Source organism: Microcaecilia unicolor, chromosome 1, assembly GCF_901765095.1.
Source record: "Microcaecilia unicolor chromosome 1, aMicUni1.1, whole genome shotgun sequence".
NCBI lineage: Eukaryota > Metazoa > Chordata > Amphibia > Gymnophiona > Siphonopidae > Microcaecilia > Microcaecilia unicolor.
The window spans coordinates 135316749-135335098 of NC_044031.1; the positions used below are offsets into that span (position 1 = coordinate 135316749).

Below are 18350 nucleotides of genomic sequence, written 5' to 3' on the forward strand. Positions count from 1 at the left end.
GCAGGACTCAGGGAGAGGGGAATTGCTGCATAGGGATGAATGGAGGGGACAGATGGGCATGGATGGATATGGATTGCAGGGCAGGCCTCAGGCAGAGAGAGGAAATACTGGATAGGGAAAAATGGAGGGGCCAGGTGACAGATGAGCATGGATGGGCATGGATTGGAAGGGCAGGACTCGGGGAGAGGGGAATTGCTGGATAGGGATGAATGGAGGGCACAGATGGGCATCGATGCATATGGATTGCAGGGCAGGCCTCAGGCAGAGAGGGGAATTGCTGGATAGGGATGAATGGAGGGGCCAGGTGAAAGAGGAGCATGGATTGGAAGGGCAGGACTCAGGGAGAGGGGAATTGCTGGATAGGGATGAATGGAGGGGACAGATGGCCATGGATGGATATGGATTGCAGGGCAGGCCTCAGGCAGAGAGGGGAAATGCTGGATAGGGAAAAATGCAGGGCCCAGGTGACAAAGGAGCATGGATGGGCATGGATTGGAAGGGCAGGACTCATGGAGAGGGAAATTGCTGGATAGGGATGAATGGAGGGGACAGATGGCCATGGATGCATATGGATTGCAGGGCAGGCCTCAGGGAGACAGCGGAATTGCTGGATAGGGATGAATGGAGGGGCCAGGTGACAGAGGAGCATGGATTGGACTCACACTTTCACTCTGACTCTCAAACACTCACTCTCACATACACTCTCCCAAACACACACACTCCGAGGAAAACCTTGCTAGCGCCCGTATCATTTGTGTCAGAAACGGGCCTTTTTTACTAGTATACAATAAACAATAAAACAGTATATATGTATATGCAATAGACAATGAAAATACTATTGGAAATCTGTCCAAATTGTATGAATCCATAATAAGAACATGTTAAACAAATGTAATAAAAAGACAAACTGTATGGAGAGTATTGCAATATATTTGCATAAAGCAAATCGTTTGTGTGGATAATGATATGTATAAAAGAAAATGTATATAAAAAGAAGTATTACAAGGAACCAATAGAACATTATACATGTATATATAAAACCAGTATTAAAAGGATCACCAAAGATATCGTCAATTTTAAGAACTCATAATCAATAGACTGTGAAATGTGTAAAGTTGTGCTCATGAAGTAAATAGAACATGAGTAATAGCATGGGAGATACAAATACGTACTGAAAAGGCATAGTGGTAAGTTAGTTTTGTACTATAGTCCTAAGGAGTTTTGATAGAGTTGTGGAAACTCCATATCATGTAATGCTATACATGGTAAAATTATGTATCATACCTGATAATTTTCTTTCCATTAATCATAGCTGATCAATCCATAGACTGGTGGGTTGTGTCCATCTACCAGCAGGTGGAGATAGAGAGCAATCCTTTTGCCTCCCTATATGTGGTCATGTGCTGCCGGAAACTCCTCAGTATGTCGATATCAAAGCTCCATCCGCAGGACTCAGCACTCAGAGAATTACACCCACAAAGGGACACTCTGCCCAGCTCACCACCGCCGAAACGGGGGAGGGGAATTAACCCAGCTCATCCCCACACAAGTGGGGGAGGGGAATCCGTCCAGCTCATCCCCGCGGAGCGGGGGAGGGACACCACACCCGCCGATGCGGGGGGATCTGGCTTATCCTGCAACCGCAACCGCGGGAGGAGCTGACTGACCCTAACACCGCCGAAGCGGTAAGGGTACAAAGCTGCCCTACAGCCGCACGAAGCGGGAGGGAGTGCCGGCAGAATTTAAATCTCAATCCAGCCCCGTAAAACGGAGGGGAGAGGAATGCAGCAGCTCACTGTAACACAAACTCGTCTCAACTCTTGAAGAATCCAAGTGAAAAAATAACTTGAACACGAAGTCTTCCTGAACAGGAACTGAAGACTAAACTTGAATCTGAAATGCAACCAGAATATAAACAGTACAGATATCTGGGAGGGACTATGGATTGATCAGCTATGATTAATGGAAAGAAAATTATCAGGTATGATACATAATTTTACCTTCCATATCATCAAGCTGATCAATCCATAGACTGGTGGGATGTACCGAAGCAGTACTCACCCAGGGCGGGACATAGAAATCCCTGACCGCAACACTGAAGCTCCAAACCGGGCCTCCGCCCGAGCAGCCACAGTCAAGCGGTAATGCTTGGAGAATGTATGGGCCGAAGCCCAAGTTGCCGCCTTGCATATCTCTTCTAAGGAGACGGCCCCGGCCTCTGCCATCGAGGCCGCCTGAGCTCTTGTGGAGTGAGCCTTCAGCTGGATAGGCGGCACCTTCCCCGCGGCCACATAAGCCGCTGCAATGGCTTCCTTGACCCATCTTGCCACTGTAGGCTTAGCAGCCTGCAGACCCTTACGAGGACCTGCAAACAGGACAAACAGATGATCCGATTTCCGGAAATCATTGGTCACTTCCAAGTATCTGATGATGACACGTCTCACATCCAGATATTTGAGAGCAGAGTATTCCTCTGGGTAGTCCTCCCTACGAAAGGAAGGGAGACAGAGCTGCTGATTCACATGGAAGCGAGAAACAATCTTGGGCAGGAAGGAAGGCACTGTGCGAATAGTCACTCCTGCCTCAGTGAACTGCAGAAAAGGCTCTCGACATGAGAGTGCCTGGAGCTCGGAAACTCTTCTGGCTGAAGTGATAGCCACCAAAAAGACTGCTTTCAACGTCAGGTCTTTCAGAGATGCCCTCGACAAGGGTTCAAAAGGCGGCTTCTGCAATGCTCTTAGCACCAGGTTGAGATTCCACGCAGGCACCACAGAGTGCAGAGGAGGGCGCAGGTGATTAACTCCTTTGAGAAAGCGCACCACATCTGGCTGTGAAGCCAGGGAAACACCCTTCAGGCGGCCCCTGAAGCAAGTCAGAGCCGCTACCTGGACTTTAAGGGAACTGAGCGACAGGCCTTTCTCCAGACCTTCTTGCAGGAACGCCAACACTGAAGAAATTGGGGCAGTGAAGGGAGAAAGTGAGCCTGCTTCACACCACGCTGCAAAGGTACGCCAAACCCTGGCGTAAGCAGTAGAAGAAGAGCGCTTCCTCGCTCTCAGCATAGTGGCGATGACCTTGTCTGAGAAGCCCTTCTTTCTCAGACGCTGCCGCTCAATAGCCAGGCCGTAAGACCAAAGGGGGAGGGATCCTCCATCTCCACGGGACCCTGATGTAACAGGCCCTGCTCCACAGGCAGTCGCAGAGGATCGTCGACTGAGAGCCTGATCAAGTCCGCATACCAGGGACGTCTGGGCCAGTCCGGACCCACCAGGATTATCCGGCCCGGATGCTTTGCCACCCGGTCTAGCACCCTGCCCAACATGGGCCAGGGCGGGAACACATAGAGAAGCTCTTGTGTCGGCCACTGTTGGAGAAGAGCATCTACTCCCAGGGATCGAGGGTCCCGTCCTCTGCTGAAAAAGCGCGGCACTTGGCAATTGGCCGATGACGCCATCAGATCTAGGCTCGGCTGGCCCCAGCGCTTCGTGATGTCCAAGAACGCCTGAGCAGATAGCTGCCACTCTCCGGGCTCCAAGGTATGGCGACTGAGAAAGTCCGCCTTGACATTCATGACTCCGGCAATGTGGGCCGCTGACAGCTGTTCCAGGTTCGCTTCCGCCCACTGGCATAGATTCATGGCCTCCTTGGCTAGAGGGGCGCTCTTGGTACCTCCCTGGCGGTTGACATAGGCCACAGCAGTGGCATTGTCCGACAGGACCCGTACTGGCTTCAACGCCAGTACCGGGATGAACTCCAAAAGCGCCAACCAAATGGCTCTGAGTTCCAGGAGGTTGATAGACCACTTTGCCTCTGCAGGAGACCAGAGCCCCTGCGCTGTCCTTCCCAAGCAGTGGGCTCCCCAGCCCGTCAAAGAGGCGTCCGTCGTGACGACAATCCACTCTGGGGTTACCAGAGGCATTCCTGCAGACAACTTGTCTGTCTGCAGCCACCAGCTCAGCGCCTTGCGCACTGCTGGGTCCAAGGGAAGGCGCACAGCATAATCCTCCGACAACGGAGTCCAGCGCTGCAACAGAGAGTGTTGTAGTGGTCTCATATGAGCCCTGGCCCAGGGCACTACTTCCATCGTGGCCGTCATAGAGCCCAATAGCTGCACATAGTCCCAAGCCCGAAGAGGAGAGGCTACCAGGAACTGGTCCACCCGAGCCTGAAGTTTGACAATCCGATTGTCTGGCAGGAACACTCTGCCCACTTGGGTGTCGAATCGAACTCCCAGATACTCCAAGGACTGAGTCGGGCGCAGCTGGCTCTTCTCCCAGTTGATGATCCACCCCAGGGAGCTCAAAAGAGCAACCACCCGGTTCACAGCTCTGCCGCACTCTGCATAAGAGGGGGCTCGGATCAACCAGTCGTCCAGATAAGGATGGACTTGTACTCCTTCCTTTCGCAGGAAGGCCGCGATGACCACCATTACTTTGGAAAAGGTCCGCGGAGCAGTAGCCAACCCGAAAGGGAGGGCTCTGAACTGGAAGTGTCGTCCCAGGACTGCAAAACGCAGGAAGCGTTGATGAGGAGGCCAGATGGGAATATGCAGGTACGCTTCCTTGATGTCCAAGGAAGCCAAGAACTCTCCTGCCTTCACTGCCGCTATAACAGAGCGGAGAGTCTCCATGCGAAAGTGCCGCACTTTCAAGGCCCGATTGACCCCTTTGAGGTCGAGGATAGGCCGGACAGAACCTCCTTTCTTTGGTACCACAAAGTAAATGGAGTAACGTCCCTTGCCAATCTGATTTTCTGTCACCGGAACGACCGCACCCAGGCGGATCAGGTTGTCCAAGGTCTGCTGCACTGCCACAGCTTTGACCGGAGACTTGCAGGGAGAGAGTACAAACCCGTCTCTTAAGGGTCGGCAGAACTCTAGCTTGTAGCCGTCTCTGATGACTTCCAGCACCCAAGCGTCTGAAGTTATTGTGGTCCACTCGCCCAGAAACGAGGACAGGCGTCCTCCAATCTGCACTGGGGCGTGGACCAAGGCCCCGTCATTGGGTACGAGACCCTGGGGGAGGACCGGAGGGAGCACCTCCGGGACGGCGGTCTCTGCGAAAGGAATGCTGCTTGGGGGAGAAAGTCCTCTTGAAGGAAGAGGGGGCAGAGGAGCCCGACCTGCCCGGGCGGTACCGACGGGCTTCCTGAAACCGTCCTCTGGAGGTACCGGAACGAGTACTAGCCCGAGCCCTGACCTCTGGTAACTTCTTGCCCTTAGACGTGCCGAGATCGGTCACGATTTTGTCCAGCTCGACCCCAAAGAGCAGCTTGCCTTTAAAAGGCAATCTAGCCAGGCGGGATTTAGAGGCGTGGTCAGCAGACCAATGTTTCAGCCAAAGCCACCGCCGCGCAGAGACTGTCTGAGCCATGCCTTTAGCTGAGGCTCTCAAGACATCATACAGCAAGTCTGCCAAATAGGCTAGGCCCGATTCCAGGGCCGGCCAATCAGCCCTCAAGGAATGATCCGAGGGGGAAGCCCGCTGCACCATAGTCAGGCACGCCCTGGCCACATAGGAACCGCAAACCGAGGCCTGCAAACTTAAAGCAGTCGCCTCAAAGGACGACCTTAAGGCCGCCTCCAATCTTCTGTCTTGGGCGTCCTTTAGGGCCGTGCCACCTTCCACCGGCAAAGCCGTTTTCTTAGTCACCGCAGTGATTAAAGAATCCACGGTAGGCCACAGATAGGCCTCACGTTCACTTTCAGGCAAAGGATAGAGGCGGGACATAGCCCTAGCCACTTTGATGCTCGCTTCCGGGACATCCCATTGAGCCGAAATTAAGGTGTGCATGGCATCATGCACGTGGAAGGTTCTAGGCGGGCGTTTCATCCCCAGCATAATGGCAGAGCCAACAGGGGCTGAGGGAGAGACGTCCTCCGGAGAGGAAATCTTCAAAATGCCCATGGCCTGCACTAACAGGTTGGGCAAATCCTCTGAGCTAAAAAGCCGCGCTGCAGAGGGGTCATCCACTCCAACCGAGCGGGGATCCGTCTCCTCCAAGGAATCCGCAAAGGACCGTTGGGAGAACTCAGATACGCTGCCCTCATCTACATCGGAGGAGACAAGGTCCTCCAAGGCCTGGGAATCAACCCGAGGGCGTTTACCTCCGGGGACCTCAACCTGTTTACCAAACGAGGGAGCAGGGGCAGCGTTTTGCATAAGGAAGGCCTGATGCAGCAGCAAAACAAACTCGGGGGAGAAACCCCCCAGACTGTGCACTTCCGCAGCCTGGGCTACAGCCCTAGACGCACCCTCAACCGGCGCTCGCAAGAGCGGGGGAGAGACATGCTGCGCATCCAAAATGGCGTCCGGCGCGACACTCCGCGAAGGAGCCGCGCGGGAAAAACGGCGCTTAACTTTAGCCGCTTTGGTGCCGTCGCCCAAATTAAGGGCGTCCATGGCATTAATGTCTCCCTCAAGGGCGGCCCACGAAGAAGCCGTCCGAGCCGCGTGGCCGGCCAAGATGGCGGAGGCGAGCAGCGGGGGATGGGCGTTTATGGCGGGAAAAACCGCCACGCCGTGGCGGTCCAGCAGCGCAGCGTCAGTGAAGGAGGCGGCGCTCCCAACGTCTCTAGCCTTCCCTTCGCTGTGCTCTGCCTTCTTCTGACGTCAAAAGAAGGCGGAACACAGCGAAGGGAAGGCTAGAGACGTCGGGAGGCGAGCGCCGCCTCCTTCACTGACGCTGCGCTGCTGGACCGCCACGGAGGTAAATTTAAAAAGAAAAAACAAGAAAAGGGATGTTGGTGGGAGAGAAGAGGGCGGGCAGTAGTTGAACAATGGGAGCGGGAGGGCAGGGGAGAGACGAGCATGGATGCGAAGGGGGAGGGGAGAACAGGGCGGGCCAGGCCAACTGAGACATGATGGGAGCAGGAGGACAGAGGAGAGAGGAGCATGGATGCGAGGTGGGGGTTCATGGAAGGGAGAGAGGGGAATAGCTGGATAGGGATTAATGGAGGGTGACAGAGGAGCATGGATGGGAGGGGCAGGGCTCAGGGAGAGAGGGGAATTGCTGGATAGGGAATTAGGGATGAATGGAGGGCACAGAGGAGCATGGATGGGAGGGCAGGGCTCAGGGAGAGAGGGGAATTGCTGGAAAGGGATAAATGGAGGGGACAGATGGGCATGGATGGATATGGATTGCAGGGCAGGGCTCAGGGAGAGAGGGGAATTGCTGGATAGGGATGAATGGAGGGGGCAGGTGACAGAGGAGCATGGATGGGCATGGATTGGGAGGGCAGGGCTCAGGGAGAGAGGGGAATTGCTGGATAGGGATGAATGGAGGGGGCAGGGGACAGAGGAGCATGGATAGGCATGGATGGGAGGGCAGGGCTCAGGGAGAGAGGAGAAATTGCTGGACATAGAGGGGAGGGAAGAGAGATGAAGGAGATGAAATGAGGGAAAAGGAAGAGAGGAGAAAAACTGCACATGGATGAAGAAAATAGGCAGAAGCTGAGGACCAGAAATGAAGAAGAAAGGAGGAAAGGAAAGAAATAAATGGAAAGGAAGCCCTGGAAACGGAGTTAAGAGGACAGATAGCAGCAGAATCAGATACTGGGCCAGCATGATCAGAAAAAGAAAGTCACCAGACAACAAAGGTAGAAAAAATCATTTTATTTTCATTTTAGTGTTTGGAATATGTCCACTTTGAGAATTTACATCTGCTATCTTATTTTGCAATGTATAGTAATTTGTTTCTAAGAATATTGCTGACAATTCCTGTCAGTGTGGCAAGTGGTGAGCGATCATTTTCACGGGGTGGGGGTGGGGCGCCGCCGCCAACTGATAGTCTGCAGGGGGGCGCGAGAGACCCTAGGCACGGCCCTGGCCATAAGATATGTTTCCTGTCTCTAGCGGGTGGCAAAGAGCAGCTGTAGTCAACAAAACAATAGGTGCAGACACCCATCCATTTTCCAAACAGATTAATAGGGAAGACAACAAAGTATGAATCCTTTAATGCAGGCGATCCAATGTACTGTCCATAGGTCAGGCCAAATGCTGCCTGCCTGACGTAAGGATGCAGCCCACTTGAGATTCTTACTATTGCTGTTTTGTTTTTAAATCCAATTAGCCAGCACACATTACTCAGAACCACTGCAGAGCTATTTGGGGGATATGAAATCACAATTTCAGAAGAGACAAGATTTTGACAAGTACAAATCAAGCTATAACAGGCTAAAATATTCATGCTTGCTGCACATACGGATTTCTAATTGTAAATAAATGTTTTCTTCCTTACCTGCTGGGAGGTTTCTGAGGTCCTAGGGGGATTTTTGGGGCTCCAAGGGGCTGTAGCTGGTCCCGGGACAATTTGGGGCTGGCCAGGTAGGAGGCATCCTGTAGGGACTTAATTCTGGGGCAGTTCGGAGGTGTTCCAAGGGTGGAAGGGGGGGGGAGTCCCATCATCTTCTGGGCCATTTTGGGCCCAATTCCAGCTGCCACTGGTGGCCAGCAGGGAGTTCCCGAGGGGTCCAGGGCTGGAAGCTCGCGAATGAGGAAAGGTAGGCGGCAATCAGCAGGAAAATGTCTGGCTTTGGGCCTAGCCTGCCTGGTGGTGTGCAACTGAGCATGTGCAAACTTTTGCACACACTCAGTTTGTCTCCGGAGCTGCAGGTAGGCCCAAAGCTGGGGCCTCAATTTTTGGGCCTGCCTGGTGGTGCTCCATGAAAAAAATCACGATTTCTCGCAGTTTTGAAATGGAGCTATCACGGAGCAACAGACCAATGCTAGAGGGGGAGGTGACCTTCTCAGCATCCGGGGAGCTAGGTCCTATGGGCCTTGGATATTTTTATTGAATTTTTAAAAATGTGGTTGGGGTTGTGTTTAACAGGGCTCCGGAGAAATTTTTAAATGGCTAACTTTTGGTGGCGGTGTTGTAGTTTTGAGGGGTTTCCCTTAGGTGGGCTATGGGTGTCTGATCTTGAGAAAATTTTGTTTTTGTCTGTGAAGTTAGAGTTTCAGGGCTGGAGGGCTTTAAGACGCATGGCTGGAATTTGATAGTTATAGCCATTAGAGGGGAATTTTTAAGAATATTTTTGTGTGGCTGTTACGGAATTTTATTGGAAATTTTGGGAGTTTTAAGGAAAATGTGTGACATTCAGGGAATTATTTACTTTCAAAACTTAAAACTGTAGGGATTTTAGTTATGGGGGTAACATATTACAATAGCAAGTTGGGTAAAGATTAACATTAATTTTGTGTTTAAATCTAAGATTTACATTTTTCCCATTATAATCTATAGGATTTTAGTGTTTCAAAATGGCGCTGAGAATTCCATAGTTCCAAGAGAAACTGAAAGTTTTGTAAACTGCACGCTGATTGGCTGTGGGGGGTAAAGAATGATGTCACACCAACAGGTTGGCTTGACAATGGCTTGGGTAGCTGATGAGCAGTTGGAAGTTAGCTTTGGGAAGGAGAGGTTGCTGTAGGCAGGGGCTGCTGAGAAGTAAGACCTTGGGTCTAACCTGGACTTTGCCAGAGAGAGGAAAAAAGTTTAAAAGTTTTCACTGTTAGCAAACCTCTCAGACCCGCTCTTCTTTGAGCAGTTCTGCCCTGCTCTTGGTGGCCTCGCTTGAAGCAGTGGCCTCTGGGGCAGCTGGTAGCTGTTATACGTATCTCAAGGGAAAGCTGGAGGGTTGGAGTAGGGGCATCCCATTCCTGTCTTAGCCGGGAGGGATACTGTTCTGCTGGGTGGGAGAAGAAATAGGGACGCTTGCTTATCTTTTTATTTGCTTGGGCAAGTTAGTCACAACTAGGTTCCTGTTGAGAGGACAGGGTATACTTAGCACTACACAGGAAGAAAGGGTTTTCTCTTTTTGGTTTTTATCAGTAAGAAAGTAGGTATGTACCTCCAAACTGTGTTCCTGGTTCCTGTTCCCGGTGGTTCTTGACACCTGCTCTGGATTCCCACGTTACCCTCTGCAAGACAGTAATGACCTAGCAATGAAAGAAGGTTTCATTTAAAATAACTTTATCTTAGGGGATCTTTTACAAAGGCTTGCTAGCATTTTTAGGGCAAGCTAAATGTTAGCGACGTCCATATATTCCTATGGACATCATTAACGTTCATATATTCCTATGGACGTCATTAACGTTCAGCACGCGCCTTAGTAAAAGAGGCCCTTAGCGTGCACACATATTTTTTAAGTCTTTTTTTTTTAATCGTTGCAAAGCTGAGTGCTCAGCCTAATTCACAGTCAAAGCAAAAATAGTAACGTTCTTACCTGAATGTGGGAGGCATAGCTGCTTCCGGAAGTAGGCAGCCTAAAAAGAAGCACAGAGTTTACCACAGAGTAACAAGTACTTAAGGGAAAAAAGTAAACATGAATTAAGAACACAGTGGGACAAATACTTATTTGAGTTTGTTGACTCTGGGCCAGATGCACTAAACTAAAAAAAGTCAAGTGATTGTCAGGGACGTCCTTCACTCATCAAAAACAACCCCCCCCCCAAAAAATAGCGCTCCGCTTCAAAAAAGACGTGTATTTTGGCCGTCATCCCCCCCAAGACACCACGCCGCTCACCCCCTCCGATGCGGCTCGACAGTGCAGTTGAGGACGCCCATCCCAAAAAAACCCCGCCCATTTTGGCCATCATTTCCCCCCCCCCCCCGAAGACGCCGCGCTGCTCACCCCCTCCGATGCAGCTCGATCCAGAGGACAGTGCAGTTGAGGACGCTCATAAAAAAAAACCGTCCAGGATTATCTTCAAAATCTGCATCTTGGTACACAAAATCATCTATGGTGTAGTACCAGGTTATATGATAGACCTAATAGCAGAATCAAGTCATCAAGATCCAACTTCTCCTACATAAGCGCACAACTATGGAACGGACTCCCAAGAACAGTGAGAACAATCCATGACCACCTAAATTTCAGAAAATCACTCAAGACTCACCTATTCAAAAAAGCCTATCCCAACGATCCAACATAAAATCCCAGCACCCAGCGACACAACATAACTAATGATCGTACTGGACAATTTATAATCTTCACCTCTTTCGACCCCTTGATACTTGATCCAAACCTGCCTCATCTGTTCACAACATAACTTTGTATCTGTTACCAACTGAACTGGCAACAGCCTATACGGTACCATGTAAGCCACACTGAGCCTGCAAATAGGTGGGAAAATGTGGGGTACAAATGTAACAAATAAATAAATAAACCCTCCATTGCCTCAGGTACAAACTTAGATTGTGAGCCCTCCTGGGACAGAGAAAGTGTACCTGAATGTAACTCACCTTGAGCTACTACTGAAAAAGGTGTGAGCAAAATCCAAACAAAAAAATTGAATTTGCCTGTTATTTAAGAATTTAAAAAGAACATTGGCTGGGATAACTTTGAAACTTAAGACACAACCCGTTTTCAAAATTGAAAGCTTTAGGAAAATTTAGTTAATTACTCAATTTGTTTGCTGTGAAAAGAAAGTATGGTGTAATAAAGTATATTTGGGAACAAAAGAAAAGCTGGTGTGTTGGCTTCTGTCTCTCTTTGCAAGAGATAAGGCATCCCTGACTACAACTCTGATTTTCTGACAAAGTAATACTTGTGTGGAACTGAACTTTTTCTCAGGGGAAATCTGCCAGCTACTTCCACTGTAACCAATGGCTGTTTTGCCATTGTACTGAGAAAAGGTGTTGCTGAAACCAAGGGGCGTTACATAACCATATTGCCCACTGTTGTTTTACTTAAAGCAGGAATGCCTATGTTTTTTCATCTTAAGGGAATCCGAGTATTTTAAATCATTTTAATCCTAAAGTTCACCCTAGTGGGAATACTCCCTGTCTTAAAGTGTGTGTTTTTTTTATTTCTGCACTTTTTTTCTCACTACTGACTTTATGATTAAATTCATATCGTTGCTGCAAAAGTTTTTAAAAGCCAAAACAAAGCAGAGGAACTGAATCAGCCAGAAAGCCACTCTTTATGTATGTGCCAAAAAAGCAGGTATTGTTAATAACGTAACGAAGTTGTGATTAAAAAGTAAAGCACCCGGACACTAAAAGGAATCTGACGTGAAAAACGGCTCTAGGAGGACAGTGAAGCAAAGCAAAAACAAGCTGACCTGGTTTCACTGCCAGCAGTAATCTGAGGTGGAATATATATAACTAAAAGAATGGGGACGGCATTTTAAAAAGTAAATAATTAAACCGGCACTAGTAAAGGTCCACGAAGTACTGACATCAGCTCTGGCCTATAATGGGATAGTATATACCAGGTGTGGTTTTTTTTTCCCACCACACCTTCCTGATGTATTGTATTAAAAAATGTATTCTGGACCCATCCAGTCTGCATATCCTCAGAACTGAGGAAGAAAGCTTAAGCTTTAACCTTTCTCACAGCTCACTTGTGTGCAAGTCTAGCTTTAGTACTTGGGGGATTTTTTTTTTGTATTGAGCTGCCATAAAGCAAACCATCCGAGATCAAGTGAATGGACCCTCAGGAAGGCACATACTTCTGAACTTAACACCGTCTGGGTGAGGGGAGCCCCCCCCCCCAAAAAAAAAAACAAACAAACTGTAAGCAAACAGTATAAAGACACCCAAAAGCTACACTATTAAAACAAGAACTTTTTCCAGGTGCCAAAGCTATTTGGAAGCAGCCGAACTCTGACGAAAGAACTGAAAAGAAAAGAGCGGAGAGCGAGAGGAGGACGAAAAATAAAGTTTCCCGAAGAGAAGCGCTGCTGGATCGACCGGCTTCCTCCTCTGTCCCATGTCGCAGGGCAGCAGCGGCGGCCCCGAGGGCTTGAAGCGGAGAGACAGCGGCAGCGAGAGACATGATGAGGAGGAAGAGGAGGGGGGCGCTGCTGCCAGGGGTAACAGGAAGCGGTGCGGGGAGGAGGAAGAAGAAGAAGTAGAGGTGCCGCTATTGCTGCCGGGGGACAAGGACGGAACTCCGGCCGAGTCCTCCTCCACCTGGTCCCAGCCACCGCCGTCCCCCACCGCCGCCGCTCCTCCTGCGCCGCCGGGCGGGCTCTGGCAGACCCAGCGCTGCCCCTCGGCGCTCGCTTGCCCCATCGCGCACTGTTGTCATGGAGGAGCCAAGATGGCGGCCCTGGCCTACAACCTGGGCAAGCGCGAGATCAACCACTACTTCAATGTGAGGAACGCCAAGGCTCTGGCTTTAGGAGTGGTGCTGCTGCTCGCCGCCTGCCATGCCGCCTCCCGCCCCTACCGAGGTAAGACTGGAGGGATTTACAGGGGCTGGGGGCAGGAATGAATGCGCCTGCCGATCACTGTAGTGCCATCCTTTCCCTAGATATTATTATTACAACAACAAAAAATCCCACGCGCTGTACGGAAAAGGAGGGCATGACTGAGGCGCTTATGTGCTCCAGGTGCGCAATTCAGTGTTGCAGGTGGTAGTTGAAAAACAAGCGCGTTTTGCCTGAAAAAAAAAACAAACCCAAAACGCATATGCAATATCACTTCAGAAAGAAGCCCAATTTTTTTTTTACATGATATGAGGTTTAATCATATGCTAAAACACTATTTTCAACGTTAAACATGTTGATATGTACGAACATAATGCACAGTCTTATGTTTCTACATATATATTTGTGTGTGTAAAATTTGCACCTCCTTTAACTGATTTCTCTCCTTCCCTTCAATGCCATTCCGAGGTATTCATGTCATGTACAGCTATCAGGGGTCATCAACATACTGCTTACAGCATTGAGAGTGAGAAGATGGAGAGGTGTCACTGGCTTCTTCGGGCACTGACCAGCTGATTTATTAAATTATTCTTTTCCCTTGGACACAGAGTGGGAAACCAGTCCTACCAATTCAGGCTTCAAAAGAGCTGCAACAGATCCTGGGAAGGAACGGCATTGTCAAAGAGGTCTCGGACATTGGCTCTCAAGGGCCCCATTTAGGCGTGCTAATGCTACACAAGGGTGTCTGTAGCATTAGCACACGCTAAAAGGCCAGAGTGCCAACATCACGGCTTAGTAAACAGGGCCCCATGTTTTTTTAGGATGGTTGCTAAATTCAAAGAACATTAAACTCAGAGCTACTACCAAGTAATAGACTAGCTGTCACTAGAGAATAAGCATATCACAAGGCACTTGGTACTGATGAAGATAAGACAATTATAAAACCTATAATTTCAAAGAATCAGAAGAAAAGTAATTCAAGAAATAATAATAAAAAAGTAAATATTGTTTAAAAATACAAGATACAAAAATCCAAATATGTGCAACAATAGAGGTGCCCTCAGAAATATGGAGAAAAAAATATTAGCCTGAGTCAGTAGCTCTCAACCCATCTCCCTGAACAATACAGTTAATAATAGCAATATGTATAGCCAAGTGACTAAGGATGGAGGAAGGGGTCATACATTGTCCCCCTCCCTCTCCTTCAGAGACCAAGAATCAAAAGCACCTGGGAAAGGTCCTCCATATACTTAACAAGGAAAAAAGAGAAGCTGGGGAGATGGGAGAAACAACAGAAAAGGAGCAAGGGAAAGGAGATGACAGGAAAAAAAGAGGACTAAAGAAAAATAGTGAGAGAGCATTAGGGTAAAAAAAAAAAAAACAGGAGCAACATAGAAAAGGGACCAGTGCAAAAAAGGTTGGAAAGGATTAGTAATGATAAAGGGCAGTCAGTCCAACCCATCCAAAGAATGAAGCCCATTAAATAGCCTTTCCCTCATGGCTTGAAGCATCCCTCAGGCCCTCGCTATTGTTGCCAGGTAGCACCTTACAGGCGAGCAACGAGATGCAACACTGCTGTTGTTCACGTCTTCCCTGCTGCTGCGACCTGCCATCTCTGATGTAATTTGATTTCCTGTTTCCGCATGGGAGTGTCACAGCAGCAAAGAGAAGATGTGAAGATAAGCTGCTATCAGCATATGTGAGTCGTTCTGCTCACATAAGCTGCCAGCAGCAACAAGCGTACAAACAAGTGAGTTTAGAAAAAAAGAAGCCCCAAAGCAAGCAACCCGTAAATTAAAACCAAACAAACCACAAGCTTTATTTTCTTTCAGGGGAAGTAAGATCAAACAAGCCTGTTCTGGATATTGATGAGCAGGTAGCCCTAAAAGAGGGGCATGACATGCCAAAGTGTGATTTAGTCACCAATTGGTAACTGCACAGAAATTTATGAAAAAAATTGTCCATCTGTTGAACCAGTTAAGGGTGCATTTGTAAATCATGTGTGCAGAGAAGAGTGATAAATGCAGTGAGAGGAATTTCTAGTATTTCATGTGCTGAAAATCTGAGTATACATGGAAATGGAAATTAATACACAGTGGGTCACCACTACTGATCTCCTTGCCCCCCACCAACAACAAAAAAAAAAGTTGATACTAAAAACATCATTTTTATGGCTTTTTCTTTAATCCTTGTATTAAATGTCTTATTGATTTTTACTTTCGCTTTGATTTGGTTGTGCTGGTAGAAGCTGGTCAAGCAGTTCTGTTGAATCTTTTAAATTTCTTTTTCTCCTGCATATTTCTAATAAGGAAACAAAATCCAAAACATGTCAGGTTTTTTGTAGCATTGTTCAATTTTCTTTATCCACATGTGTAACTGTTCCTGCTGGCTGAAGTAAATGTTTTATTATAACAGAGCATGTGTACATGTTTTTCTTTATTTTCCCTTCTAGGGAATTGATTCTACCTAGCAGATTTTTTGTCTTATTTTTTTATTTGTTTGAATAGATAGACATATCCAAATATGCAAACCAACACCAGGTTCCTCTTCCCCCCCTCCCTAAAAAGTGGTAGGAACAAAATAAAACCCAAACAAACCACAAGTTCTAAAAAAAAGAAACCCAAGCGCACTTCTGGGAAATGTTGAACATTGGCAACACCGGTGCACATCACTGTGTGACTGCATACACCTTCTGGCATGTGCAAGGGGGTTTATGGGCCCTTAGCCAGCCATCAGCTGTGCACCCCATCTTGGAAAATGGTGGCACCTGACACAGTGCAGTTCATCCTGATACCACCATTTTCCAAGATGGTGGCACAAAGGCAGAAGCGAGTGGACATCACTCCTGCCTTCCACCTCTGAAGGTTAGCTTAGGGGGGTTATGGGGAGTTGGGGGATATTGAGCCATCCACTTTGGCCACCAGGGTATTTTTTATGGGATCAAGGGATGTGGTGGGAGATGCAAGGGGGCCACATGTCACCAGGAAAATCTTTTGAAGTGGATGGCTAAGAGCCCACATGGCCCATCAGGGAGTTCTTTGGAGTTGGGTGGTTGAGGGTCCAGATACAATTTGGGCAATTGGGGATCTCAGTTCATCCAAGGTGAAGTGCGGCACTTCACTCAGATTATCTCTTTGCTACATCAGCCTGAGCTTGCATAAACCTTGAGCTCTGCATAAAAAGTGAAAAGCTGCGCTGTGCTGCCCTTTAGCGTAGTGGCCTAAACTGATTTTCTCATTCTAATCTGGAATGGGGGAGTAGCGTAATGGATATAACAGCAGGCTGAGAAGAAGAGAAGCCCAGTTCAAATCCGACTGCAGCTGCTTGTGATCTTGGGCAGGTCACTTAACCTTTCATTTCCTCAGACACAAACTTGGATACCTGAATGTAATTTGCCTTGAATTTGTGAGAAAGACGTGAGCCAATTCCCATCAAGTGTAAACTGCTGTGCTAAGCTCCCGTTCAGTGAAACTGCTTACTGCATTGGCCCCTGGGTAAGGCTAGGAGTGACTGGGGCTGAGTTGCTGCGGAATGATTTCACCTGGCTAATTGTGAGTCGGAGTATCTGAGTGAGATAGTTGACTTTGCAGAGAAAGGGAGACAGCTGAGGAAGAGAGGGGTTTTATGTGGAGATAGGGTAGAGGACTAAGGGAGAGACTAGATGACAGGATAGGGCAGTGTTTCTGAAGTTGATCCTGGAGTACCCCCTTGCCGGTCAGGTTTTAAGGATATCCACAATGAATATGCATGAAAGAAATTTGCATTATAATAGAGGCAGTGTATGCAAATCAATTTCATGCACATTTATTGTGGATATCCTGAAAACCTGACTGGCAAGGGGGTACTCTGGGACTGACTTGGGAAACACTGGGATAGGAGATTGACAGTGAATATCTGGTGCAGGCCCGAGCTAGGATAATAGCCCCACTTGAGATGATTCATGCTAACCAAATAGAATGTTAGGAATGCCCCAGGTACAAATAAGTACCTGTATACAATATGTAAGCCGCATTGAGCCTGCCATGAGTGGGAAAGCGCGGGGTACAAATGTAACAAAAAATAAAAATTAGTAGGAAAGGAATGGAGAACAGAACTGAAAATAATAAAATACTTTTCTATTGCTCCGTGGTGTGGTCGCAATACAATTTTGGTGATCACATCTCAAACAAGATATAGTGGAATTAGAAAAGGTACAGTGAAGGGTGGCGAAAATGATAAAGGGGATGGGATGACCTGATGAGAAAAAATTAGAGGGTAGGGCTCTTTAGCTTGGAGAAGACAGCTGAGGAGAGATATGATAGAGGTCCATATAATATTGAGTGGAGTGTAAAAGGTAGATATATTTTTGGACAGAGTAAACCAGTGAGTAAATTTAAAATAAATTGGAGAAAATATTTCGAAAGAGAAGGACATCCAAAAAGTGTTGTAAAGCACCACTTTGAAGTATTTCTTCTCAAAACATCCAAATAGGTATTTTCGAAACCTATTTTGCAGACGTTTTATCGATCCATTTCATGTGCAATGCGTCCAGACCACAAGGGGCATGTTCGGTGTTTCAAAGGCAGGAATGGAACAAAACAAAACGAAAACGTCTAGGGTGAAAACTTAATCGTTTTGGTCTAGACCCGTTTTTATAACTTGGCACAAAAAGGTGCCCTAAATGACCAGATAACCCCTTCCACCACCAAATAATGCAAATAAAAATAGTGCCAGTCTCTATGACAGCCTCAGATGTTATACTCGGTTCCATTAGAGCAGCATGCAGGTCCCTGGAGTAGTGTAATGGTGGGTGCAGTGCACTGTAGACAACTGATCCAGGTCCATACCTCCCCCTACCTGTTAAACGTGTGATGGAAACTGTGAGCCCTCTAAAACCCACTGTACCCACATGTGTGCAATTCTGGAGACTGCACCTATAGAAGGATATAAACAGGATGGAGTCTGCCCAGAGGGCGGCTACAAAATTGGTAAGCGATCTTGGACATAAAAACATATAGGGACCTCAGCATGTATATGTAGGGAGAGAGGTGATATGATACAGATGTTTAAATATCTCAGGGGCATTAATGTACAGGAAATGAGCCTTTTCAGATGAGGGGGGATATGATTAAGTTAAGAGGAAATAGGCTTAGGAGGAATTTTAAAAAGTATTCGTTCACAGAAAGGATGGTGGAAGCGTGGAATGGCCTCATGGTG

At 48.0% G+C, this 18350-nt stretch overlaps 1 protein-coding gene and 1 long non-coding RNA gene across 2 annotated transcripts in view; one reads left to right on the top strand and one right to left on the bottom strand.

Moving 5' to 3' along the window:
• Window positions 1–10401, bottom strand: part of LOC115468700 — a 39596-nt gene extending 29195 nt beyond the window's left edge. The window contains exons 1-2 of the long non-coding RNA XR_003941907.1: window positions 10223–10401; window positions 9848–9917 (exon numbers count right to left, since the gene is read on the bottom strand). This is a non-coding gene — a long non-coding RNA (uncharacterized LOC115468700). The remainder of the gene's footprint in view (window positions 1–9847; window positions 9918–10222) is intronic.
• A 1632-nt stretch (window positions 10402–12033) lies between these two features.
• Window positions 12034–18350, top strand: part of CASD1 (CAS1 domain containing 1) — a 163794-nt gene continuing 157477 nt past the window's right edge. The window contains exon 1 of the mRNA XM_030200634.1: window positions 12034–13178. Within this exon, the coding sequence (XP_030056494.1) occupies window positions 12713–13178 (466 nt within the window). The 5' untranslated portion in view covers window positions 12034–12712. The remainder of the gene's footprint in view (window positions 13179–18350) is intronic.